The sequence below is a fragment of the Cajanus cajan genome, chromosome 3 (genome assembly GCF_000230855.2).
Source record: "Cajanus cajan strain Asha chromosome 3, NIPB_CcT2T_4, whole genome shotgun sequence".
NCBI classification, from domain to species: domain Eukaryota; kingdom Viridiplantae; phylum Streptophyta; class Magnoliopsida; order Fabales; family Fabaceae; genus Cajanus; species Cajanus cajan.
Window position 1 is genome coordinate 65,058,621 of NC_138519.1, and position 27,366 is coordinate 65,085,986.

Here is a 27,366-nt window from a genome sequence, read left to right on the forward strand (position 1 = left end):
ATGATCTCATACATTAGGAGATAATCTGTGGGAGGATAATTTGTTTACCATCGAGAGGTAACCACCTAGGACTTTGGCTCATTGCAATGACTTGGGATCCCATTGTGGGTGATAGAAGACCAACTTGAATCAACAATTACCTAATTAATGGAAAGATTTTCTTATCAATTTGGTAAAGATAAAGATATTTGATTTACAGTGATCCCGAAACTTAAGAGGTAATTGGTGGGATGATAATTCCTTATCCGTTGAAAGGTAACCACCTAGGATTTTACCAAAATTTGAAACTATTTGATATTTCATTATATTAATTCAAATTAACAGTTATAAATTCAAATTAACATATTTTTATGAATATCTGTTAATTTGAATTAATAAAATAAAATATCATATAATTTTTAAACTTTGTAAAAATTTGTAGACTTGGTCTATAAATTAAAAATTATTAATTTAATCAGTTAGATTATTAAAATATAATGTAAATCGTGAGTTATTGAGTGAAGTAAGTGTACAAAAATTTCATTTTGAAGTGAATTTCTCCATATATATATATTTAAATAATAAATTTAGTAATTATTGTAATATTAGATATCTTAATTTATATTCAAAAATAAAAATATTGGTTAATGTACAAACAAAAGGTAAATTTTTTTTTATATAGATTAGTAATGCCAAAGCATTTTGTGTCTCAATATATTTTGTTTAAAAATAATATAAAATAAAAAATAATAGAAATTACAAATTGTAAATCAAGTGAAATAATATATAATTAGAAAAGAATAAAATAAGTTTAAAGAAAAATGAAGGCCAAAAATAATCATAAAATAGGATTATTGATAGAGTGAATAATTAATTTTTTATGCATATTTCTCTTCTTTTATTTTATCCTTAAAAGATATGATGGGAAAAAAATATAATAAAAAAATATAAATTTTTAAAAAATATAGAAATCAAATAAATGTATTTTCTTTACATATATAAATTATTAGTGTGAAATGTTTTTACACATATATCCAATAAAAGTTCACTATATTGCAACATCATTTTATTGAACAAGATGATGTAATGAAATAATCACATTTTATTAGATGTATAAAGAAGCTCCGACAATATATATAAATTAAGTTTTTAAAAACATATTCCACTAAAAATAATAAATTATATCAAAAGATTGTATTTTTTAAATACATTGCTTTTAACATATATTTGACAATATTTGTAAATATTATCATCGTTCAATGTAGTTCTATTAGAATTAAAATTATTCAAATTTTATATGATATTAACTATGTCAAAATAGATTAAATGAATTTATCTTATATATATATATATATATATATTTCTTTATTTATTGATAGTGAAATGTTAGAAATATATAAGCATTGATCAATTATTTAGCAGTTGATAAAAAATAAAATAAGATTTGGTGTTTATATTAAACTAAATATCTGCACTAAAATACTAGATATTGAAAATAATTTTTTCCTTACAACCTTGGAAATTTTCGTCATGGCCCTATACGTCCAGGTTTAGGTATATAGTTAACAAACGAGTACATAGATAAGAATTAGCATTGCTAACTTCCCGAGTATAAGGCAGATTACGGATAATTTTATTTTATTTTCCAATGCAAGAATGAGCAAAAGTACTATAATACCCTGCTGTTCGCCATGCAACTAGCCCTTTACTTTGCGGTTATGAAAGTAATATGCTTTCATTTATTTACTTCAGTGATTTCGCGAAAGTGGTGTAAATATATAAATTTTAGGGAAACAAACGATTCAATACAAAGACAAAAATCATGACATGATCAAGTTTAACATCTAAGTGCAGAAGCGTATACCAATGTTAAAGAAAAAAGTATAACAATTATATGCAAATGTGAAAAGTGAAAACATAATAAAAACTCCAAAAATAGTTATTAATTCATTTTTCAATGCCATAAGCCTTATGATGATGTTACCATTTTTCTTTGGTCAAAGGAGGTTGTTATATCACAACTCAAGCTAGTTATCTACCACCATACTCATTCAAAATTTATAACATCGACTGGTGGAAGAGAACTTTGGCACCAGAGTATACAGATTTAACATCATCTGCACAAGAAAGACGGGAAAACACAAGGTCATATGGCATCATCATGGTTGTAGAAGCAGTAAAGCACTCAACTATCAATAAACGAAACCTTGCTACAAAATTAATTCATAACTGAAGAGGATACACTATATGTGCAACATAGGACTTTGCCTTATCAAACTCTTTTCCTTTTGGTTAGACCGTGGGGTATTCCCACATGCTTGGTTTATTAGCAGTTCTAATGTAAGTGCATGTTTGGTTCTTGTTCTAGAGAAATAACTGTTTTTTGTAAGCTCCTGAGAGAGCCTTTTAAAAAATAAGCGATTATTTCTGAGAAATTAATATCTTCCAAACATGAACTAACTCTCCTGACAGATCTCAATAATATATATCACTATTCATGTGATTCTTTGTTATCAATAAGTTAGTCTTTGGTAGACATGGCAACATCGTAGACTTCATAATATTCATACTTTTGCAATTTGCATGAGAATTCAAATAAATACTTGATAGGTTTCATATCAATTTTTCATTTCTCAAACACTGATTCAAGTCCACATGCAGGCTGCCAAAATCTCCAATCATAAAAACAATGGAAAGTAAGAAAAAGTAATTAGTTGTTAATAGGGATGCTAATCAGTTCAGTAAGCTTCAAACATGCAACAAAAGAAGCAACTACAGAAGCATATTATGACCATGGCTATAACTAAATGCAAAGCTAAAACTTTACCTGCGATAGCAGATAAACTGAAAGTAGATGGGACATTAGCCTCAACCTCAACTGCAGCTTTAGCCACTGCAATGCCAACAGATACACTTTGCATAATATCTAATCCTACACAAATTGATGTGAGTGTTCCACCAACTAAGCAATCACCAGCGCCAGTAAGCCTCACAACTGATGCAGGAAGTGTGGGAAAATGCACAGCAAAGAGAAGAGAGCTTCTATCAAGTTCTGAAAAACCAGAATAACGACTAGGTGGACATTTTTCCATAATAGTCCTGTATAATTGTCCATCAAAGCCACAACGATTTGTTTTCTCTGTAGGCATTTTAAAGTGGCTAGGCCCTCCTTTCTTGCATAAAAACACTCCATTGGAGCCCAAGGTCACTAGGACCACTCTAATGCCTTTTTCTAGCAAAACCCATATTGCTGGTTTCAGCATTTGAAACAAAGATATTACTGAAATATTTTTCTTATGATTTTCTTTAAGTGGATGAAACACATCACTTCCAGATAAAGCATTTGCCATTGCAATAAGTTCATCTTCATTTGGAGAAGCAAAAGTTACCTAAACAAAGTATGCAGCGTCATAGAAAACAATTTTGATACAAAATGTATGAATGGTATCCTATGATGTTGATAAATTTAATGAGTATCATATGCACATTGCACAATGTAATATATTTTTAAAAAATTAGTGATGCTAGCAGAGGTTTAACTTTATACATATAATAACGACATTATTAAGAAGATAATGAATAAGAGTTCCAGACAATGAAAGGAAAGTTGCTGACACAGTTATACCAAACAAATTGTCAACAACTGTTAAGAGATTATGTAAATATTGTAATTAGGGATATTATGAGACATTGTGAGCTGTATGTATATATAAATTAAGGAAACCATTATCCATTGCATTTATGATTTATGTTATAAACAAGAGCCTCCACTGTGTAAATTAGACACATGGAATTCATATTATGTCTCTCATTCTCTCTCTTTGTCAACAACTATTTCAGACTATTGCAATCCCCAGTTGCTCTCAAACACCTTTGACCAACCATGAAATAGATCTAATAAAGAATATCATGTTTGTGTAAAGCATAGCACTCACATACTCGGCAATAGAACTAATTCTTCGAGATTTAGTAACTGATACTGGCTCAAACCATACAGGACACTCCATGTCAGCCGCCACTAAGGAATGAAAATATTTATGCAAAGGGAAGAAACAACATTTGTAGTGAGTTCATAATCTAACAGAGAGAGGGAAAAAGAAAATCAAAATATTAGCATGCAAAGTACTTCTACAAGCAGCTATAAGAGAAGGATGACTCAGATTTGCATCAACCATTAACACTGGAGCAGAAAGCAGAATGCTTTGGAAGTGCAAGATCCAGTCAGGTGTCAAATATTTTTCCTGCAACAACATGATTGTATTATATTTTCTTTTTACTAGCTTTGGTCTTTCATAACGACTGTCATTATATAAATATATGTAAGGTTGCAAAATACATCTTTTAGCTTGCTTAAGTTTGGAGATTACTTGATAGCTTAATACTTGAATGATCAACTTACAAGAGCTTCCACACTAGCAACACCAGCTGCTACCTCACCATTAACATCAAATATATTGCATACAACTGGAGTCTCAATATCTTTATGCTTCAAAATACCTACATCAAATTCAATAATGTACAAAAAACATTATTTTAGATTGTTATGACAGCTCTTATGATAAAAGCTGCAAAGACAAAATAGCTTACCTTCTGTGGTTAGGCCAGCAGATTTCCACTGCTTCAACAGCAAATCTCCTAGAAAATAAAGAGAATAAAGGAAGAATTTTGTAAGTTTCTTCTCTAGATTTATTCTCCAGATGCCAGTCTCATCATAGTGTCTTCTGATACACACACAAATTATTAACTAAGAATCAATCATAGAAGATTCTTAATTGATTGGCATGACATGTTTATCAGTTTACATCCTTAGAAGGATATATTATTCAGAATATTATAGATTTGGGATACTTTATAATTTGTTATTTATTGGAATAAGTGAAGAATAAAGATAATAATGAAGCATATATTGGTTTCTCAATTATCATTTTACCTGTCCATGTCATGGGTATGTGATACAGAATGAAAACTATTTTCTTAATATTTTGATTATTAGATGTTTTCAGTCACTCAATGGTAATTTTCTATGTATTTAACTAGTTAATTAAGTGAAGAAAGTCTAATTTGTAATCAGGGATCTAAGTAATTAAAGGTAGTCTAAAAGGTCAATCAAAGCATCAGATATTATTAATTAAGCCACCAAGGGCTCCAGTCAAATCTAGAACATTACTGGAGTTAATTAAAGAAAATCAATACTACTTTTGTGCTTAAGTCTAATTAGGACAGAAATATACACAAATTTAGATAAATAAATCAGAGAAATGTCTCCACGATGAACAACTGACAAATTTCAACAGAAATAAGTTCAAGTTGCCATAAAGGGTACCCCTTGACCATAATAAATGCTCAAAGTAAAAAATTATGACAACATTGCAAGAGAAAATAACTTGTGACAGTAAGAATTTACCGGCCATGTCAAACCCAAGAGCACTAATCATGTATGGCTTAGCTCCTAGTTTTGACATACACTCTGCTATATTCCTTGCCACACCTCCTTGGACATAATAGACCTGACAATTCTCCAATATAAGAAGATAGGTACAAACACGAGTAAGAAAAAAGAATGATTAAAATTTTCAATCAGGTCAATGACTGCTTATGCTTTTCACATCATTAAAAAAATTGAGCTAACCAATGCCTGCTGGTCTGAAGGGCAAGAAACATGGTTTCTCTTAACCAGAGTTTTGGGTTCAGTCTTTCCCATCTTTCTCAACTTGGATTAAAAAGAGCTCAAAAACTTCCAAATTTCAGAAGTGTCAGACCCTTGGAAAAAAAAATTGTGCAGGCATCATCCTCTCTTTTAGAATTGATTTTGATGCAATTCTGCATCATCTTTGCTTAATCAATGTAATCAACTTGAGATTTGCTAGTGACTAGTGAACCATGGGTTGTATGTAGTTCTCTTGAGCCCTTCTATTGAAGGGGTTTCAATTTTCAACTTTATATTTACAGATACATCACAGTAACTAAGCATAAATAAATTACAGTCCCAGAAAAGCAAAAAAAAAATGACAGAATAATATAAATGCATACATACAAATAAAGATGTGCCAAGTAGGTTTCTTTTCTTGTTTCTCTGATAGAATATAGATAGATTAGTATTATTACTAACCTTGCCAGGGGTAGTGGTTCCAGGATTTGCTCGCATTGAAGGTGTAGCATGAATGTCCAACACCATACCTCCAATTATTACTGCTTCTCCATCCTCATGCTCCAATTTCCTACCTCTTAGTTCAACCTTGCAACCAACAACAACAACAAAACTACCATCAATTAAAATTGCACAAAATGCAATAATAAAGAAAAAGGAGAGATAAATAAATAAAAAATAACATGAAAAATAAAAGTAGGGGAATAAACAAATATCAACATAATAAGAGCTCGCGTGATGCATAACAGTATTATTTCACGAACCTGCGTTCTTCCCCTAATGCTTCCCTCCATTCTGGCAAAGAGTGAAAGAACCAATCAAGTAGTATATAACTATGCGATCGCACGATAGAAAGAAAGAAAAAAATAAAAAAAAACGTGGAGGGAACAAGACAGCAATGAAGTCTAGGTGTTTGTTCAGGAATAAGCTTTGAGAAATTGTATAGGTAGAGAGAACAGAGAGGAAGATAAAATTTTTAATTACTTTATATTAAATTAAATAAAAATAAAGTTTAATATATATTATAAAGTCATTTTCAACTACACACACAACAATTCATCTAGTTTTGCACCTTAAACGTGATAAGTAGCTTTCTTGATCAGTTAAGTGACAATTTAGTGAAATGCATTTAATGCTCATATTTAACGCACCAACGAACACTTTTATCTACAAAGAACGAAGACAAAGAAAGAATGTGAGAAAAACTCAAGGATTTGCAATAGTCATCTTCGTGAAATACTTATATAAAGAAGCTTGAAGGCTTATAAAGAAAGAAGAAGAAGAACTATTGTAAAATAACTGCATTTCATTCTTTCTATAAAAACTCTATACTTAAATTGGTTGCATCATGTCTTGTGAGTAAGATGAAATAATAAGTGATTTCCCAACTTTAACTTTATATTATAGCGTAAAGCCTAAAAAGGTTGTTGTAAAGAATATTTGGTTGTTGAAGCCTGAAAAGACTCTGTTATAAAGAATACTTAGTTGTTGAAGTATAGGGAGACTTTGTTGTTCAAAAAGAACTTGGATAGTTACTTAAATAAGCAAGTCAAAGAATACTTAGGTTAAACCAGAAGTGACTTGTAAAAAAATACTTGTATCTTTGTAAAGATAGTGAAACTTGATTAGGTTGATCAAGAACTACAAGTAGTCTCGGTAGTTGAGACAAAACAATATAAAAATACTGTGTGTTTTTTACTTTTTACTCTTCATCTACACCTTTAAAGTCTTTATACTACTTCATTGTTTCAAAAAATGTCTTGAGTTTCCAATTGATACTATACAACCCCCCTTCTAGTGACTCTTTTCTCTCCAAAATCCCTTATAACACCATCGCGCACAACATGACTATGAGCTTATTTGGATACAATCTATAAGGACTTTTGAAAGCTTTTCTACTAAAAATAATGAGTACTTTCTAGTAGAGAAGCTCTTAAAAATCCTTATAAACTTGTATCCAAGCATGTTCTAAATTTATCAACCCATAATTGACACTAACCTTATTCCAACCCATGAAAGGCAAGTCCCTCACCATTATTTATACCTATATATAAAGGGAATCCCCATTTTTCACATACATGTTATTCTTTTTCTTTTTTTTTTGTTATATAACTTTAACCTTTTAATGAAAATAAAACAATGCATGATAATAATTAATAAAAGTCCCAAAGGTCTTTTGATGCTGAAGTTTTATTCTAAAAACTATTATTGAATAACAATAATCGCACACTATCTCACTAAACTATTCAAGCAAAGACAAGAAATGTTTTTTTCCTACTAATTAATCAATAATGTGAATAATATAAGGCATTTAAAGAGTATTTATAACTCATAATGAAGTCTTGGTCAGATTCTAATTAGACACATAATAAAATATTAATTTTCTAAAGTATATTTTATTGTAGATAAAATCTAAGAAAATAAAATTTTCTAATTAATATAATTATCATACTTTTTTTAGATTAAAAATAGTGAATAATCCCAATATTTTTGTGCTTCAAAATTGACTTTGTGAAACTCATTATGATTAGAGAATGATCACCAAGTGATTTTTGTTGACCATGATATCTATTCAAACAATGAGAAATTATTGATTTTTTTTGTTATAGATAAAAAAAAATCTTAAACTCATGTTATGCAATGATTCAGCACACAAAAACTCATCTTAATTTTTTCTCTTATAAACACTTGTTGAGAATAGGGATGACAAATATACCTGTACTTGCAGGTAATACCCGAACCCGTCCCGACTTTGACGGAGAATACCCGGTTTGACCGGGTACGGATATGTACTTAACCGCCTCGTACCTGTACCCATCCCCGTTCCTATTTTTAATTTAATAACCACTTTTAATTTAATTATATTAAAGAATTTTAATATTTTTTTATGTGTAATTATTTATTATAATATGAGATAGAGAAATAACCTAATTATAATTATAATATAATAAAAAAATAATTTAAAAATATCATATTTTTTTATAAAAAAATAAAAAATAAAAATTGACGGGTACGGGTACGGGTATACCCGATACCCAACAGAGACAGGGATAAAAATCATACACCCGACAAGTATGGGTACGGGGACGAGATGGGTCTAGCCCAATCTAGCTTCTTTTCCAAGGGTCTTGCAGATATCCACAAAAATCTGATCACCAAACAATATGGACCCTAGTTCAAGATGAAGATTATCTCCACTTGTATACTTTGTTTTGACTTTATCTCTAATTGATGTACGACTTGGATTTTTTCCAATACATTTCATGCCCAACAACACTATTAGACTTAATGCATGAATAGATGGTGGATGAATTTTTTTAAATGATCTAAGATAGACAAAATTTGAATTTTTCTCAATACACTCCCTCATGCCCAATACTATTAGGCTTGATATGTGTATAAATGGTGGGTAACCCTTTTTAATAGATCTAAAATAACTTTGATAACATCTTAAGAAAGTGAATTATGGGTCTAACTCAACCTTACAAACCATTTTGAAATGTGAGGGTTAGCCCTAGTTATATACTTTGTTTTAACTTTATCTCTAGTCAACGTGGGACTTGAATTTTTCTCAATGAAGTTCAAATTATACCATACATCATATCAATGTGTCATTATGAGCCTAGACAACTCAAAACACAAAGTGAAGAGAAAAATGGAGAGATGCATTCGCAGAGTCCAGATGATGGTGGTTGCCAGGTTTAGTCTAGAGTCTAGATTTTCCATCATTATTACGTGGAGAGAAAAAAAAAATTTCGAGAAAGATAAAGGTTGCATGAAAAAATAATGTGCTGAATGGGGTATAATAATATTTTATTTATACTTCTACAACTAAGGACCTGTTAACACACAATTTGCTTTGATTCCATGCTTCAGACATGTCAGGTTATTGTGTCAAATCAAAAGTTGCCACCTTATTAGAATTTCAATTCGTCAAAGTAATAGATATTGTTTTCAAATTTCAATGGCATATCTCAGCCGGAAAGCCACAAAAGTCATCACAGAATGGCAGATAGGTATGAGGCAGGTGTTATTTTGAACAAAGGGTAACCCAGTAGTGAGGCTACTGCCAATGTGAGTAGAATGTAGGGACTACTCATGAGGCAACATTAAGGTTTGTTGGGAAAAAATTTAATGTAAAATTATTAACTACGTGGATGGAGAGAATAATCTATCCAATCACACTAGATGAGTAGGCAGCAAAGGAAACAGATTCGTGTTGGCTCATCACATGACAGACCATGAATTAATGACGAAAACCAAATTATCTTTAACAAAGAATTTCAACTAGAATGTTAAGCTACAACACCCAATGGATAAATAATTGAATAGTGTTTATTTCATTGATGCAAGCACATAGATTAGAAAGCCTCACTCTTATATACTAGAAAAGAAAATTATGTTCTCTAAGCAAAGACAAACATGTTAATGTTTAAAAACCCATATAGGACACTAAATCATGTTCAAACATAAGCATACCCATGATCATGGCGTCATAATTGAATGACAAAAAATTTAAAAAGAACACACAGAGCATTGATGTGAAGCAATGCAGATATAACACAACTCTAACAGGCAATACGTAAGTTTTGTCAACCAGATAGGATAAAAAATTGCAGAAGTGATCGAGGAAGCTCCTGCTATGCATACACCTATACGGCCATACTAACTTAACACCACCTAGGTTAGGTTTTCATAAATCTTTAAAAATATTTTTCCACTTTTAATTTTATCCTTTCTTATGCAGAAATTTGATCATGAAAAGAAACACAAACATATGGTATTAAATATCTTTAGCATTCCACTTCAAAACATCTATTCATGGGAGTGGTATAAAATAAAATCTGGACAGCATCAAAACCTACACCGGAATTAGGGCAGTATTTGATGACCAAACAAAACACTATAAATGCCATGGAACGTACCAACTTAACACTGCCTAGGTTAGGTTTTCATAAATCTCAAAAATGCTTTTCCTCCCTTAATTTTCTCCTTATTATGCAAACATTAGATCATGAAAAGAAACACAAACCATAGTTATGAGTCTCAAATAGTGACCTACTTTGAAAACACTATGGAAGAATAGTGCAAAGTGGGATAAACGCTATTTTAAATATTATAATAGAAACTAAATAATTCATGCTATTCATATATCTACTCAACAACAAAAAAAATTATGATTTATGGTAAATAAAAAGTCACAGTTTGCACACACAATCATCATCAATCTAGGAGCAATAAGAACACAGTGACCAAATCAAACAGGAAAAAATAACAAATTAGATAAAAATTAGAAAAATGTTAATTGAGAAGTCTAGACAAAGAACAAAGAACAAAGAATGGAAACAGAAAAAGAAAAAGATAAAAAATAAAATAAAATAAAATAAAAGTGCCGCTATTGGCTACAATGGTCCATATTGGAACTGCTGCGCTATTTGAATCCCATAGTGATACAGGGCACCCATATCACCTCGTTATAGCACAACTATGGCATGCTATCACAACCATACAAGTAATAAACATCCAACCAACTCCATAGCTTTCCTCTTCAGAACATAGACTCAAGACACTGGTCTAAAATCAAATCTCGACAGCACCAAAACTTATGCCAGAATTACCAAGTGGCAGTACTTGATAACCAAACCCAACAGGCCAACACAACAATATAAAGGCAATGGACAATAGACTACTGGGCAGGCCCTAACTTTTTTTATCTTTTATTTCTTGGCAAGTAAAGAAAACATACCAGCATCCATATAAGAAATCCAGACACTTGGGTGATTTAAATGTAGCCCACAGCAACAACTCTGCTAATCATGTAAAACTACCATCTTAAGCAACAATCAAGGCTTTTAAAAAGGTCCACAAAGCGGTCACATTTGTCTGCAAGTTGGTACAACATCAAGGATTGCGGGAAAATCGCAACCATGCTTGGCAACAGTTATGCTTATGGCAGGCCTGGCTAGACATGAGCCAAACCTAACTGGCTAGGGCTTTGCTCACTGAGAAATAGAACTCATTTAATTTCTTGCCTCAATCTATGTACTAATTGAGAATGTTAGAATCAATGAATTAGGTAATTAGGCCTGAATTTGAAACTCAATAAAATACATGACAAACATTTATTCGAGATTGCGCATTCAATAAAAAGCATAAATCACTCTATAAAATACATAACTCAATGAATTAGACCCTTTCACGTCAATCAATACTCAGTTCACTACTCAAAAACTACAAAGACAGATTCCAAAGAGGGATTTCAGATTTCCTAGAGCACTCTAATCTAAAGTTTTCACTTCTGAGTCGCGGTCACACACGATATGAAAACAAGGTTGGAAGGGAAAATGGTAAACAATTTGGATCGAATTCTGCGTATGTGGATTGTTAAATATGATGCAAAATTTGGAAATAAAATCCTAAGGGAGCAGAGGAGATAAATAAGGTGTGACAGAAACATACTCGAGATCGAAGGAGAAGCGCAGGGTTCGGTGTTGAGAAGCGGAGGGCGAGGAGAAGAATATTGGGATTACTTGTTACTCAATGTTCATATTCATTCACTTCAAGGACTCTCCATTTATTTTTTTATACTTTTATAATTTCGTTTTTAACTTGTTATTCATACAGCCGACTTCTCAGTGTTATAATAGATACTAGACAAGAAAGATGAAAAGAAATAAATAAATAGGACTTATTATTTTTCAATTTTTTCCCCTCTTATTTTTTTTTGTCAAATAATTTTACTTATTTTCACTCTCGTATTTTCACTCTTTTGAACTTAATTCTTACTCATTTGCTCTTAACCAAATAAAGCATTAATGAAATTTCCTTTCCCAATAATGTTTTTTTTTTAGATCTTATCAAAGAGATTGGCTCCAATGCCAATTGAACTAACTACTTGTTTATACTATTAGAATTTAAATTAAAATAAATTTAAATATATTTTTAATCTTTTAAATTTAAGTAAATTTGTTTTTGATAACTCAAATTTAAAATTATTTTTTTATCTTTGTAATTTTTAAAATATTGTTTTAACCTCTCAAACTATTAATAATACATCTAAAAATAACAAATTGAAAAAGTTATGTAATATCAACGAAATTTAATGTAAAAAAAACACTAGTAAGTAGATTGTGTAAGACAATATTGACTTCTTTAAAAAATTGAATATAAGAATTAAAACAATATTTTTTAAAATTACAGGGATTAAAAAGAGTGATTTTAAATTTGAAGAATTAAAAACAAATTTACCTTAATTCTGAGGACTAGAAACCATTAAAATATACAAATTATGCAATAATCAATCTCCTTTGCATATAAATTAGAATAAATATATTCAATAAAAATGTATAATTCAATCTCCTTTGTATATAAATTAGAATAAAATATATTCAATGAAAATATTTTTGGAGACATTCAACCAAATTTGTTGTAGTTTTTATTTATTTAATATTGAGTAGTTATAGATGGAATTGAAAATGCATGTCTAATATTGAAAAGATCATGTTGTATCCTACAAGACTTGCGTGAGTGTCTGTAGATAAGTCATTTAGAACAGTGCATTACACACCTCAAGAGTTTAAATTAGTTTGTGTTCTCAACATTCATGGACAACAATCTAAAAGACTTAAAGTTGTCTACAAAAATTCTTGATGAATGTGAGAGATGAGCACGAGACTATGACAACAAAGAGAACGCAACTTATGCGCTACTGCGATGGTCACATGTGGAGGAGAACAAGGTGTCAATTGGTCAGTCCTATGTGATTCTACCATTGTTGAGTCTCCTGTAAAGCAATGAGTTTTGTAGGAAGAAGAAATTCATATCAATAACAATAAGCATAATTAATTTGCCAACCAATTTGGTAAGAAATTGTCCAAATTTTATTGATCAATATATGTTAAATATTTTGTGTTTGATATCATGGTCTGTAATATATTGTTATATTGGATTATTATGTTCAACTATGATATGTTAATTGATAATTAAATTACTTTGGGTTGTAACTACTTATTAAATGTGTGGTGCATGTTACATGATTCACAATCATGATTAGCACATTATATTGAAAGACTTTATATATTTAATTGTTTGTATTAAAAGTGTTTGAGGAGAATTAAATATTCATTTATTGTGTGAAAGTTTGTGGTGAAGAGGTGAAGAAAATAATTGTGGGGCATCATTTAGAGAAAAATAGTGTATATAATTAATATTATTTTTGAAAATCTCTTCATAGTGAGAAAAATTATAATTTTTATGAGATGAAACTAACCTAGAACAATATAGATAAATAATTATGTTGATCTAAGTGTGAATTAATGATTTTTATGTGAGGATGAACATTTTTTCTCTAATTTTGGATATATTAATTATATATGTTGATACCTTTATGGTATGATGATATTAGTGATATGAGTTTTTTGAGTATAATTCTTGAAAGTTATAATCATTTATAACATGAGTTAGTGGAGAATTATGAGTAATATGATGTTATCCAAATAAAGCATTAATGTAATTTCCTTTCCCAAATAATGTTTTTTTTTTAGATCTTATCAAAGAGATTGGCTCCAATGCCAATTGGACTAACTACTTGTTTATACTATTAGAATTTAAATATAAATATATTTAAGAGAAAGTTTGTTGGAGTACAAATAAGATTACAAATAAGAGAAAGTTTATACTATTAGAAAAAAAATTATTGAAGGGGTTAAATCATGATCTTTTATTTAAGAGAAAGTTTGTTGGAGTACAGATAAGATTACATATCTTTAGATCATGGAAAGAAATAAAGATTTATAAACACACATAATTTTTCATTGATACGAGGTCTTTAAAGAAATGATAAAAAATTATGAAAATTTAATTTCAAAATAAACAATATTATAATAATATAGAGACATGTATATAAATTTCGCACAATCAATCAAATACCACCAAACAGTTTTACATTTTCAATCATTCAAATGTAATCATTAAAATGACTTTTTACTTATTAATTATAAAATTTAACAATTTACCATAAATGATAACTTGTAATCGAAGATTGTATAAAATTATTTTTATTTTGGCTTAATTGCAGTTTTGATCCCTCAAGTATTACAATTGTGCAATTTTGATCCCTAAGATTTTAATTGGGTAATTTTAGTCACTAAAGGATTGAAGTTGTGCAATTTTAGTCCTTCAATTTTTAATTGAACAAATTTAGTCCCTCAAATATCATAATTGTGCGATTTTAATTTCTCTTATTAAAAATTTAATAATTTTAAAATTTTAATATATATATATATATAATATTTTAAAATTATACAATTATTTGCTTATTTAAGTTAACGCATATTATAATTTTTGTTAATGTAGCAAATAATATATATTCATTATTACTAAATAAATAAAAATTTTATATTATTAATATTTTAATATTGCTAATAAATTAATATCAATAATATTTTTAGTATATTTATAGATAAACTAATAATTTGATAAATATAACTTAGTATATATTAATATACTTTTACAAAAATATAAATATATTAGATAAGATATGTATATTTCTAATTAATATACTTATATTTTTGTAAAAGTATAGTAATATATAATAAGTTATATTTATCAAATTATTAGTTTATCTATAAATATATTAATAATATTATTGATATTAATTTATTAGTAGTATTATAAAAATAATATATAAATTTTATTTATTTAGTAATAATAAATATATATCATTTGATTTGATACATTAATGAAAATTATAATATATGTTAACTTGAATAGACAAATAATTGTATAATTTTAAAATATTGTATATATATATATGTACCGTCCCGGTCAGAATCCGACTTGACCCTTGTCTTGACTGAGAACCACTCGGCCTACAACCGGGTTAACATCTCTATGCGAGCCGATTTACTCCTACATCGACTCCACTCGCTTATAAGAGGGTCACTCGGCGCGTACCCGACTAGATCCTTGGTGTACAAGCCGACTCGGCCCTAACTCGGATCCACTCGCTTATAAGGGGGTCACTCGGCGCGTACCCGACTAGATCCTTGGTGTGCAAGCCGACTCGGCCCTAACTCGGATCCACTCGCTTATAAGGGGGTCACTCGGCGCGTACCCGACTAGATCCTTGGTGTGCAAGCCGACTCGGCCCTAACTCGGATCCACTCGCTTATAAGGAGGCACTCGGCGTTTACCCGAGTGGACCCAGGGCACAGGCCTAGTCGGTTAAAGACCGACTAGATTAATCCTCACGCATTGCGCGGACACTTAGCAAGAACGGTTGAGGAAATCCCTACGTTCTCGGGGCCCATGAGGCCCATGGGCGACGAAGTATAAAACCTAAAACCCTAAGTCTAGACAGGGCAGATTACACATTTTGAATGTTCTGGCTCTAAGGCACGATCTAGGAAAAAACCCTAGTCCACCCTTTGGCTGGAACATTTTGGCGCCCACCGTGGGGCTACGGTGAAACTTTTCCTACGCCCCAAGTCATACAGAAAGACCTACACTTTACCATGGCGAGAGGCAGCAATAACAACAACAACTCACAACCCCCTACCATGGAGGAGATGATGGCCATGATCAATGGCTTAAGGGAGGAAAATGCGCGGTCCAGGGAAAGAGAGGAGGCTATTCAGCGCGAGAATGAAGAGATCAGGAGGAGAGCGGACGAGATGCAAGCCAGAATAGCGGCCAGTACCAGGACTGTGGAGGAGGATGTCATGCTGGAGGTCCCTAGAGACTTTCTGTAACATCCCAAAATTTTATTTTTATGTATTGAGATTCTTAGTAGATATATCATATTTTTATATACATATTTTACTATTTATATACGTATTTTACTATTCATGTATACGTATTTTACTATTTATATATACGTATTTTATTAATTACGTATACGTATGTATGAATAGTATTTTACTATGCAATTGCACAGTGAAGGGGCGGCTGAAACGTGGGCTGCGGATTCTTTCCGTTTCAAAATTTTAATTAATTTGAATATAATAATGAATAGTGCATAGTGCATAGTAATTTATAATATTATTTTAATGAATAGTGCATAGTGCATAGTAACTTCAAAATTTCTATAAATAGGGGCTTAAGGTTTTGGAAATTCAGAATTCTAGAGAGAAAGAAATTCTGGAGAAATAGAGAGAGAAAGTAAGAGAGAGAGAAGGAAAAAGAAAATAAGGTTCTGCCTAGGTTTTGAAAGAGGAGGAGAATAGAGAAGGTTCTGCCCTTGTTTCGATAATCATCTAAGAAGAAAAAGAGGAGATTCTGCCGAATTCTTTTTTTATCCAGGTAAGGGGGGGAGTGGGAAACCTCGCTTGGGGGTGTTGGAGTAATCGTTAAATAGTTGTTTGTTAGATTGGCTCCCGATCTTATGCCTGTTGTTTGTTTGTATGAAATATTGTTATTAATGTGCTTTGCTTTTTGCATTACTTGATTTCTTGTCCGTAGTAAATAATAACTATACTATTTTTATAAAAGAAAAAAAATGAATAAATTGTTTATTAATAAAGATATGGAAGGCTAAGCCTCCTATTAATTAATAAATATGTAATTGATGTTAAAAAAAGAATAAGTTTTAGAATAAAAATACCTATGCGAACTTATGAAGATCTTATTATGACTTGAGTATATGAAGTATATATGAGACCTATGCGGACCTATGAGGATATGACTGTATGAAATATGTACTCATGACTTGTGACCTACGATCCATGAATGGACCGTTGAACTGTTGAACTATTGGACCGTTGGACTATTGGACTGTTGGACTATTGGACTGTTGGACTATTGGACTATTAAAGTTGGATTAATAAAATAAATCATAATTATGAAATATGAATCTTATATGTGTAATATACTAAATGTTGAGTCTATGAATGTATGACATGCATCATATGCATATATTATTCCAGGTGTGCCGCTGAGGCCGCATACCAGTGATGCTAACAAGGTGTATGATCACCAGTGATAGGTGTGCCTTCGGGACACCAGTGATGTAACATACTAACGAGGTGTATGAACACCAGTGATAGGTGTACCTTTGGGTCACCAGTGATAAATTCTGAAACTTCCGTATGGCGCCACATGCATACATTAGTGAGTCAAGTCAAGAAAATCATTATACATAAGCATATATGTGAGATTGATTATATATGTGAATTATATTGCGTGTGTGTGTGCTATTTAACTTTTATTTCTATACCTGCAACTAAGTGAGAAGATTCTCACTCCTCTTGTTATTCTTGTATATGTTTAAATTTATGTTGCAGGTAATCTTAATCATGAGGATGTTGGTAATGAAGTCTAGAGGCTTAAGTGGGCATGCTCTGATAGGATGTGACATCGGGCTTAGCTAGGCTTCTTTCTGGGATAATAATGTTTTATTTTCCTTCTTTTGAAATTTAAATATATTTGTATGATATCAAAAAAAATTATAAATTGATTCCTAACTAGGAGGCACTGCCACCTTTACTGGGATTAATTTATAATCTTTGTTTTATTATGACTTCTTGAGTTTGGTATAAATGTTAATTACGAATGTGCATCTTCTACCTTATGATATTTATTATCACTCTAATATATTTTTTTAATATAGTTAATGCTTATTAAGTAATTATGTTGGGGTAGAGGGTGTCACATTTAGTGGTATCAGAGCCGGGACCCGGGCAGGTGTGCCAGCGAGGGCGCTGGGCTCCCCGAGGGGGGGTGGATTGTGAAGTCCCACATCGGCTAGTAAGGTGAACGAAGCATGCCATATATATGGGTGTGGATACCTTACTCTTGAGGACGCGTTTTGGGGTGGTGTTGGCCATTCCCGAGAACAAAGCCGTGAGGCCGTGGGCCAAAGCGGACAATATCCTCATGCGGGTTGCTTGGGCTGTTACATTTGGTATCGGCTAGTAAGGTGAACGAAGCATGCCATATATATGGGTGTGGATACCTTACTCTTGAGGACGCGTTTTGGGGTGGTGTTGGCCATTCCCGAGAACAAAGCCGTGAGGCCGTGGGCCAAAGCGGACAATATCCTCATGCGGGTTGCTTGGGCTGTTACATTTAGTGGTATCAGAGCAGGTCGATTCTATCGGCCGTGAGTTATGTGTCTACTATGTTTATTGATTGTAAATATATTATGTTATAGTTGTCTGTGTTTATTAAAAGTTCTATATATCCAGATTATGGCTGGTAGAAATGATCGTGCGATTGCTGATGCTCTCCAAGCATTAGCCCAAGCTATGAACAACAACAATATGGCTGGAGTTGTTCCTAACTGGTTGGAGCAATTTCAGAAGAATAACCCGCCGACCTTTAAAGGAGGATATGACCCAGATGTTGCAATAAATTGGCTAATGGAAATCGAAAAGATCTTCAATGCTATGGAATGTCCTTTTCCTCAGAAAGTGAGGTTGGCTACCTTTATGTTTACTGCTGATGCCCATTTTTGGTGGGAAGGAGCACTTCAAAGGATAATAGATGGAGGAATGCAATTAAATTGGGAAAACTTCAAAAGAGTTTTTCTTGAGAAGTATTTCCCGGATGATGTGAGAAGCCAGAAGGAAGCTGAATTTCTCGAGTTAAAGCAAGGAAATGATACGGTGGCACACTATGCTGAAAAATTTGATGCCTTGGTCCGTTATTGTACCCATTATCATGGTGAGGGTGGCGAACGGGCTAAATGTATTAAGTTTGTGAATGGCCTTCGTCCTGAGATAAAAACCGCAATTAATTATCAAGAGATTTATCACTACCCAACGCTTGTCAACAAGAGTAGAATCTATGACCGTGATAATCGTGCACGTTCTGTCTTTTACAAGGGAGCTGGAGGTCCTATTCGTGCAGTGAATTCAAATACTTCTGGTAAGAGTAAGCCTTATTCTGCTTCTACCAGATCTCAGGGAAATATGGCTGCTGCCAATAGAACTAAATCGTCCACTGTGAACACTACTGGTAGTGTTGGAGGGTCTGTGTCTATTTCTTCAGGAAGATGTGGAAAGTGTGGACGGATCGGTCATATTAAATCAGAGTGTCGTGACAAGGAGGTTACTTGCTTCAACTGCAATGGTAAAGGACACATCAGTACTCAATGTCCTGAACCACCAAGAACACGTGTCATTGGATCAGGATCGCAAATCGAACGACCAAAGACTATAGGGAGAGTATTTGCTCTTAGTGGTGTTGAAGCTGCTCGGTCAGAAAATTTGATACAAGGTACTTGTTTCATAGCTGAGACTCCTTTTGTTGTACTATTTGATTCTGGTGCAACTCATTCCTTTATTTCCATCTCTTGTGTCCAAAAACTGAAATTGCCTGTGTCTTTGTTAAATTTTGATTTAGTTGTTGAAACTCCTACTAATGGTCCTGTAACTACATCCCTAGTGTGTTTAAAATGCCCTTTGACAATTTCTGATAAACAGTTTCTAGTTGACTTAATTTGTTTGCCTCTTAGTCAATTAGATGTAATCCTTGGTATGGATTGGCTATCTTCTCACCATGTTCTTTTGAATTGCTTTGATAAATCCATTTCATTTGGTGAATGTAAGAGTGCGGAATTTCTTAGTGCTTCTGAGATTAAAACTTGTTTAAAGGAAAATGAAAGGGTATACATGATCTTATCTTCATTGACAGTTGAGACTGAGAGTAAGCTAGATGAGATTCCCTTAGTGAGAGAATTTCCTGAAGTATTTCCTAAGGATGTGTCTAGTTTACCACCCGAGAGAGAGATTGAGTTCAGTATAGACTTAGTGCCAGGTACCGCACCCATATCTATAGCACCCTATAGGATGTCTCCTAAAGAGTTAGTTGAGCTTAAGAAACAAATAGAGGAACTACAAGAGAAACAATTCATTAGGCCTAGTGTTTCACCTTGGGGAGCGCCTGTTTTATTGGTCAAAAAGAAAGATGGAAGTATGAGATTGTGTGTAGATTATAGACAATTGAATAAGGTGACCATTAAGAATAAGTATCCCTTGCCTAGAATAGATGATCTTATGGATCAACTAGTTGGAGCTTGTGTGTTTAGTAAAATAGATTTGAGATCAGGTTACCATCAAATCCGAGTGAAATCCGAGGATATCCCAAAGACTGCTTTTAGGACTCGTTATGGGCACTATGAGTATTTAGTTATGCCTTTTGGTGTAACTAATGCACCTGGAGTATTCATGGATTATATGAATAGGATCTTTCATCCTTACTTGGATAAATTTGTAGTAGTCTTCATAGATGATATCCTAGTGTATTCCAAGACCAGGGAGGAGCATGCTGAGCACCTTAGGATTGTCCTTCAAACCCTTAAGGAGAAACAGTTGTATGCTAAATTGGCAAAATGTGAATTTTGGTTGGAGAGTGTAAATTTTCTAGGGCATGTGATATCCAAGGATGGAATAGCTGTAGATCCCTCTAAGGTAGAAGCGGTTCTTGAATGGAAAGCACCTAAGTCAGTTTTTGAGATTAGAAGTTTTCTAGGATTAGCTGGGTATTATAGGAGGTTTATAGAGGGTTTTTCTAGATTAGCTTTACCTTTAACCAAGTTAACTAGGAAGAACCAACCTTTTGTGTGGAACTCTAAGTGTGAAGAGAGTTTTCAAGAACTTAAGAAGAGACTAACTAGTGCACCTGTGTTAGTATTACCTGACCCTAGCAAGACTTTTGAGGTATTTTGTGATGCTTCCAAAATGGGATTAGGTGGAGTACTTATGCAGGAAGGTAGGGTAGTAGCTTATGCGTCTAGACAACTTAAGATCCATGAACAAAACTATCCTACCCATGACCTTGAGTTAGCTGCAATAGTATTCGTGCTTAAGTTGTGGAGGCACTACTTGTTTGGATCTAGATTTGAGGTGTTTAGTGATCACAAAAGCCTTAAGTACTTGTTTGACCAAAAAGAATTAAATATGAGACAGAGAAGATGGTTAGAATTTCTTAAGGACTATGACTTTCAATTGAACTATCACCCTGGCAAAGCTAATGTTGTGGCTGACGCTTTGAGTAGGAAATCTCTGAGAGTGTCTTCCTTGATGATTATGGAATTGCGTATGATTGAAGAATTTAGGGATATGAGTTTAGGGTGTGAACTAACCCCTAAGAGTATTAGGTTGGGAACCTTGAAGGTGACTAATAACTTGATAGATGAAATTAGAAAAGGTCAGAAGATTGACCCTTTCCTATTGAGTCAAGTTGAGAAATTGAATCAAGGTGTGGAAAATGAATTTAGAATTGGAATAGATGGAGTATTGAGATTTAGGGATAGGTTGTGTATTCCTAGGGTGCCTGAACTTAAGAAAGCAATACTTGAAGAAGGACATAGGAGTAGCCTTAGTATTCATCCAGGAGCCACTAAGATGTACCAAGACCTTAAGAAGATGTTCTGGTGGCCTAAGATGAAAAAGGAAGTGGAGGAATTTGTGTATGCCTGCCTGGTATGTCAGAAAGCTAAGGTAGAAACACCAAAAACCTTCAGGTTTCCTGCAACCTTTGGATGTGCCTGTGTGGAAATGGGATAGTATCTCTATGGATTTCGTAGTGGGGTTACCTAAAGCTGCGAAAAACTTAGATGCTATATGGGTCATTGTGGATAGATTGACTAAGTCTGCCCATTTTATTCCAATTAACATTAAATATTCTTTGGAAAGACTAACCAAGTTGTACATAAGTGAGATTGTAAGATTACATGGGGTTCCTACTAGTATAATGTCTGATAGAGATCCTAGATTTACTTCTAGATTTTGGGAGAGTTTGCATAAGGCTTTAGGCACTAAGCTTAGATTGAGTTCAGCCTACCATCCCCAAACAGATGGTCAAACCGAAAGAACTATTCAATCTTTGGAAGACTTGTTGAGAGCTTGCATCTTAGAACATGGGGGTAGTTGGGATAGTTTCCTACCTTTGATAGAGTTTACCTACAACAATAGCTACCATTCCAGTATTGGGATGGCACCTTATGAAGCTCTATATGGTAGGAGATGTAGAACACCTTTGTGTTGGGTAGAACCTGGAGAGAATGCTATCTTAGGACCTGAGATAGTTCAACAAACTACTGAACAAGTTAAGATGATCCAGGAGAGAATGAGAGCAACTCAGAGTAGGCAGAAAAGTTACAGTGATAAGAGGAGAAAGGACCTTGAGTTTAATGAAGGTGATCATGTATTCCTTAAAGTTACTCCTTGGACAGGAGTGGGCAGAGCACTGAAGTCCCGTAAACTTACTCCACGTTTTATTGGTCCTTATCAAATCCTTAAAAGAATTGGTGAAGTAGCCTATCAAATTGCCTTACCCCCATCTCTTTCAAATCTTCATAATGTCTTTCATGTTTCCCAACTCAGAAAGTATGTCCATGATCCTTCCCATATCATTGAGTCTGACAACATTCAGTTGAAAGATAATCTTACCTATGAAACAGTTCCTCTAAGAATTGATGATACGAGGGTAAAACAACTAAGAGGAAAGGAAATTCCTTTGGTTAAGGTCGTTTGGGGAGGAAATTTTGAAGAAAGTGCTACTTGGGAATTAGAAAGCAAGATGCGTGAAGCATATCCATTCATATTTTCAGGTAAATTTCGAGGACGAAATTTCTAAAAGGAGGGGAGAAATGTAACATCCCAAAATTTTATTTTTATGTATTGAGATTCTTAGTAGATATATCATATTTTTATATACATATTTTACTATTTATATACGTATTTTACTATTCATGTATACGTATTTTACTATTTATATATACGTATTTTATTAATTACGTATACGTATGTATGAATAGTATTTTACTATGCAATTGCACAGTGAAGGGGCGGCTGAAACGTGGGCTGCGGATTCTTTCCGTTTCAAAATTTTAATTAATTTGAATATAATAATGAATAGTGCATAGTGCATAGTAATTTATAATATTATTTTAATGAATAGTGCATAGTGCATAGTAACTTCAAAATTTCTATAAATAGGGGCTTAAGGTTTTGGAAATTCAGAATTCTAGAGAGAAAGAAATTCTGGAGAAATAGAGAGAGAAAGTAAGAGAGAGAGAAGGAAAAAGAAAATAAGGTTCTGCCTAGGTTTTGAAAGAGGAGGAGAATAGAGAAGGTTCTGCCCTTGTTTCGATAATCATCTAAGAAGAAAAAGAGGAGATTCTGCCGAATTCTTTTTTTATCCAGGTAAGGGGGGGAGTGGGAAACCTCGCTTGGGGGTGTTGGAGTAATCGTTAAATAGTTGTTTGTTAGATTGGCTCCCGATCTTATGCCTGTTGTTTGTTTGTATGAAATATTGTTATTAATGTGCTTTGCTTTTTGCATTACTTGATTTCTTGTCCGTAGTAAATAATAACTATACTATTTTTATAAAAGAAAAAAAATGAATAAATTGTTTATTAATAAAGATATGGAAGGCTAAGCCTCCTATTAATTAATAAATATGTAATTGATGTTAAAAAAAGAATAAGTTTTAGAATAAAAATACCTATGCGAACTTATGAAGATCTTATTATGACTTGAGTATATGAAGTATATATGAGACCTATGCGGACCTATGAGGATATGACTGTATGAAATATGTACTCATGACTTGTGACCTACGATCCATGAATGGACCGTTGAACTGTTGAACTATTGGACCGTTGGACTATTGGACTGTTGGACTATTGGACTGTTGGACTATTGGACTATTAAAGTTGGATTAATAAAATAAATCATAATTATGAAATATGAATCTTATATGTGTAATATACTAAATGTTGAGTCTATGAATGTATGACATGCATCATATGCATATATTATTCCAGGTGTGCCGCTGAGGCCGCATACCAGTGATGCTAACAAGGTGTATGATCACCAGTGATAGGTGTGCCTTCGGGACACCAGTGATGTAACATACTAACGAGGTGTATGAACACCAGTGATAGGTGTACCTTTGGGTCACCAGTGATAAATTCTGAAACTTCCGTATGGCGCCACATGCATACATTAGTGAGTCAAGTCAAGAAAATCATTATACATAAGCATATATGTGAGATTGATTATATATGTGAATTATATTGCGTGTGTGTGTGCTATTTAACTTTTATTTCTATACCTGCAACTAAGTGAGAAGATTCTCACTCCTCTTGTTATTCTTGTATATGTTTAAATTTATGTTGCAGGTAATCTTAATCATGAAGATGTTGGTAATGAAGTCTAGAGGCTTAAGTGGGCATGCTCTGATAGGATGTGACATCGGGCTTAGCTAGGCTTCTTTCTGGGATAATAATGTTTTATTTTCCTTCTTTTGAAATTTAAATATATTTGTATGATATCAAAAAAAATTATAAATTGATTCCTAACTAGGAGGCACTGCCACCTTTACTGGGATTAATTTATAATCTTTGTTTTATTATGACTTCTTGAGTTTGGTATAAATGTTAATTACGAATGTGCATCTTCTACCTTATGATATTTATTATCACTCTAATATATTTTTTTAATATAGTTAATGCTTATTAAGTAATTATGTTGGGGTAGAGGGTGTCACACTTTCGACCATTCTCGGAAGCCATAGAGGCCGAGATGATCCCTAGGGATCATGGATATCACAGGTTGAGCCTTTTGATGGAACGCAGGACCCCAGTCAGCATTTGACGGACTTCCGAGCTCAAATATTGATCTGTGGTGGGAGCATGGAGGTCCGCTGCAAATTATTCATGGGCACACTCAAGAAGGCGGCGCTTGACTGGTTCAGCGATCTTCCTGATCGATCGATCACCGACTTCGATGTTTTTAGCCGACTCTTCATGGCGCAGTTCGCCGCTAACAAAAAGAAGCCGCCGATCACGTCGGACTTGTTTGACCTCAAGCAACAACGTGAGGAGTCGCTGAAAGATTTTCTGCAAAGGTTTAATGAGGTCGCCTTGAGGATAGCATCGTTGGATGAAAAGATGGCGGTCATCGCATTCCAGAAGGGTTTAAGGTCCGAGGCTTTCGATATCGCGCTTGAAAAAGCAAATTGTCAAACGATGTCGGAGGTGCGGGCTTTTGCCTTGAGTCACATCAAGACGGAGGAGAACCAGATTATTAAAAGGGCAGCGGAGAACCGAGAAGCAGGGGGGAGCAACAAGGAGGTTAACAAGCATCTCCGACCGCGATCGGATTGGAGTAAGCGACGCGATCGTTATAACACGAAGGAAGGCAACTACCAGCAGGCCGATCACATTGGTCGGCCAAGAGGCGAGTAGGCACGTAACAAGGAAGAAGAGAAGTTTACTCCACTCAACGTTCCCAGACGGCACATACTGCATGACGTCAACAGCGCGTCACTTTTCGAATTCCCAGCGGCAACCGACCGCCAATTGGGACCTTACAAAACCGACTGGTGTGAATTTCATCGGACTCATGGACACACTACGGAGAATTGCTTCGTTCTCGGGAGGCAAATTGAGCGCCTTATTAAGGAGGGACGTTTAAAAAAATTCATTGCAGGGAAGTAGGAGGAGGGCCCGTCCGACAGGCGATGTAGGTGTGAAGGAGAAGACACCAGAAGAGGAAGGCGTGAAGGGAGGTCTCCCCCGAGAGATCCTCCAGAAAAAAGTACAGAGACTCACCAGCAAGCCGTCCATGGAGACTTTAACACTATAGCGGGGGGATTCGCTGGAGGGGGCCCGACGTCAGCTGCACGGAAGAGATACTCTCGGTCGGTGTTATCGGTCTCGGACTGGGTGAGGCCGTCTCGGCCACCTATCACGTTCTCGGACGCCGACTTCGAAGGTGTGTCCCCACATGAGGATGACCCGATAGTCGTCTCGGTGATAGTCATGGGCTACAACGTGAAACGTGTACTGGTGGACCAAGGTAGCTCGGCGGACATAATGTTTTGGGAAGCCTTCGTCGGGATGAAAATTCTGACTGACCGTCTCATGCCATATGCAGGTACATTAGTTGGTTTTGCAGGTGATCAGGTAACAGCTAGGGGATACGCCGACTTGGAGACAACTTTCGGCCAGGGAGACCACATGAAGACTATCACTGTCCGATACCTGGTGGTCAATGCTCAGTCGTCCTACAGCATGCTAGTCGGACGACCGACATTGAATAAGTTGGGAGCAGTTGTCTCCACACCCCACTTGAAGCTGAAGTACCCTTTACCCAACGAAAAAGTTGGGGTCCTCCGTGTTGATCAGGAAGTCGCAAGGAAGTGCTACGAGGATAGCCTGAGGGCGAGGAGACAATTATATGTGACACAGGTTGATCGGGGGGTCCAGTCAATCGAGTTAGATCCGAGGATGACTCACTTCGATTCCCGACCAGCCCCAGCAGAAGATGTGAAGGAGGTTAGCTTAGCCGAGGGAAAAACGGTCAAGATTGGTGTGTCTTTGGCTAAAGAAGATGAGGAAGGATTGCTGACCGTATTGAAGAGCAACGTGTCGGCTTTTGCATGGGGTGTTGGCGACATGCCAGGCATTGATCCCGACTTCCTATGTCACCGTCTCATGGTCGACCCCAAGGCGAAGCCGGTGATTCAAAAACGACAAAAGTTTGGGGAGGATAAAAAAAGGGCCATAGCCGAGGAGACGAAGAAATTATTGACAGCTGGTCACATTCGGGAAATCCAATACCCGACTTGGCTAGCGAATGTGGTAATGGTACGGAAGAGCAACGGAAACTGGAGGATGTGCACGAACTTCACCGATTTGAACAAAGCCTGTCCAAAAGATTCATACCCGCTGCCCAACATAGATTGTCTAGTCGACAATGCATCGGGGTACGAATTATTGAGTTTCA

The 27,366-nt window shown here is 34.2% G+C and overlaps 1 protein-coding gene across 6 annotated transcripts; it reads right to left on the bottom strand.

Annotated features, from left to right (window-relative positions):
- Positions 1–1,745: 1,745 nt before the first annotated feature.
- On the bottom strand, positions 1,746–12,234 carry LOC109806642 (pfkB-like carbohydrate kinase family protein). Of its 6 annotated transcripts, none has more exons than XM_083071090.1 (11): positions 12,086–12,207; positions 6,699–6,793; positions 6,391–6,421; positions 6,089–6,214; positions 5,384–5,486; positions 4,567–4,614; positions 4,379–4,476; positions 4,106–4,220; positions 3,915–3,997; positions 2,807–3,368; positions 1,746–2,096 (listed from the first exon to the last, which is right to left on the bottom strand). In XM_083071090.1, exons 2-11 carry the CDS (start codon positions 6,764–6,766, stop codon positions 2,038–2,040), a joined length of 1,293 nt encoding a protein of 430 aa, XP_082927216.1. In that variant the 5' UTR covers positions 6,767–6,793; positions 12,086–12,207; the 3' UTR covers positions 1,746–2,037. The 6 variants fall into 6 exon arrangements, with proteins under 6 accessions (XP_082927216.1, XP_082927218.1, XP_082927217.1 ...); XM_083071092.1 differs by lacking the exon at positions 6,699–6,793 and adding an exon at positions 11,373–11,628 and having other exon boundaries at positions 12,086–12,185; XM_083071091.1 differs by lacking the exon at positions 6,699–6,793 and having other exon boundaries at positions 12,086–12,234.
- Positions 12,235–27,366: the final 15,132 nt, after the last annotated feature.

What these genes read in the sequence shown, in the direction of transcription:
- LOC109806642 (XM_083071090.1), bottom strand. Translation starts at nt 6,766, where the DNA reads ATGAGCATTAAATGCATTTCACTAAATTGTCACTTAACTGATCAAGAA. An exon ending in AGCTACTTATCACGTTTAAG is followed by an intron (nt 6,422 to 6,698) that starts GTGCAAAACTAG and finishes ACTCTTTGCCAG; the next exon opens with AATGGAGGGAAGCATTAGGG. An exon ending in GCATTAGGGGAAGAACGCAG is followed by an intron (nt 6,215 to 6,390) that starts GTTCGTGAAATA and finishes GTTGGTTGCAAG; the next exon opens with GTTGAACTAAGAGGTAGGAA.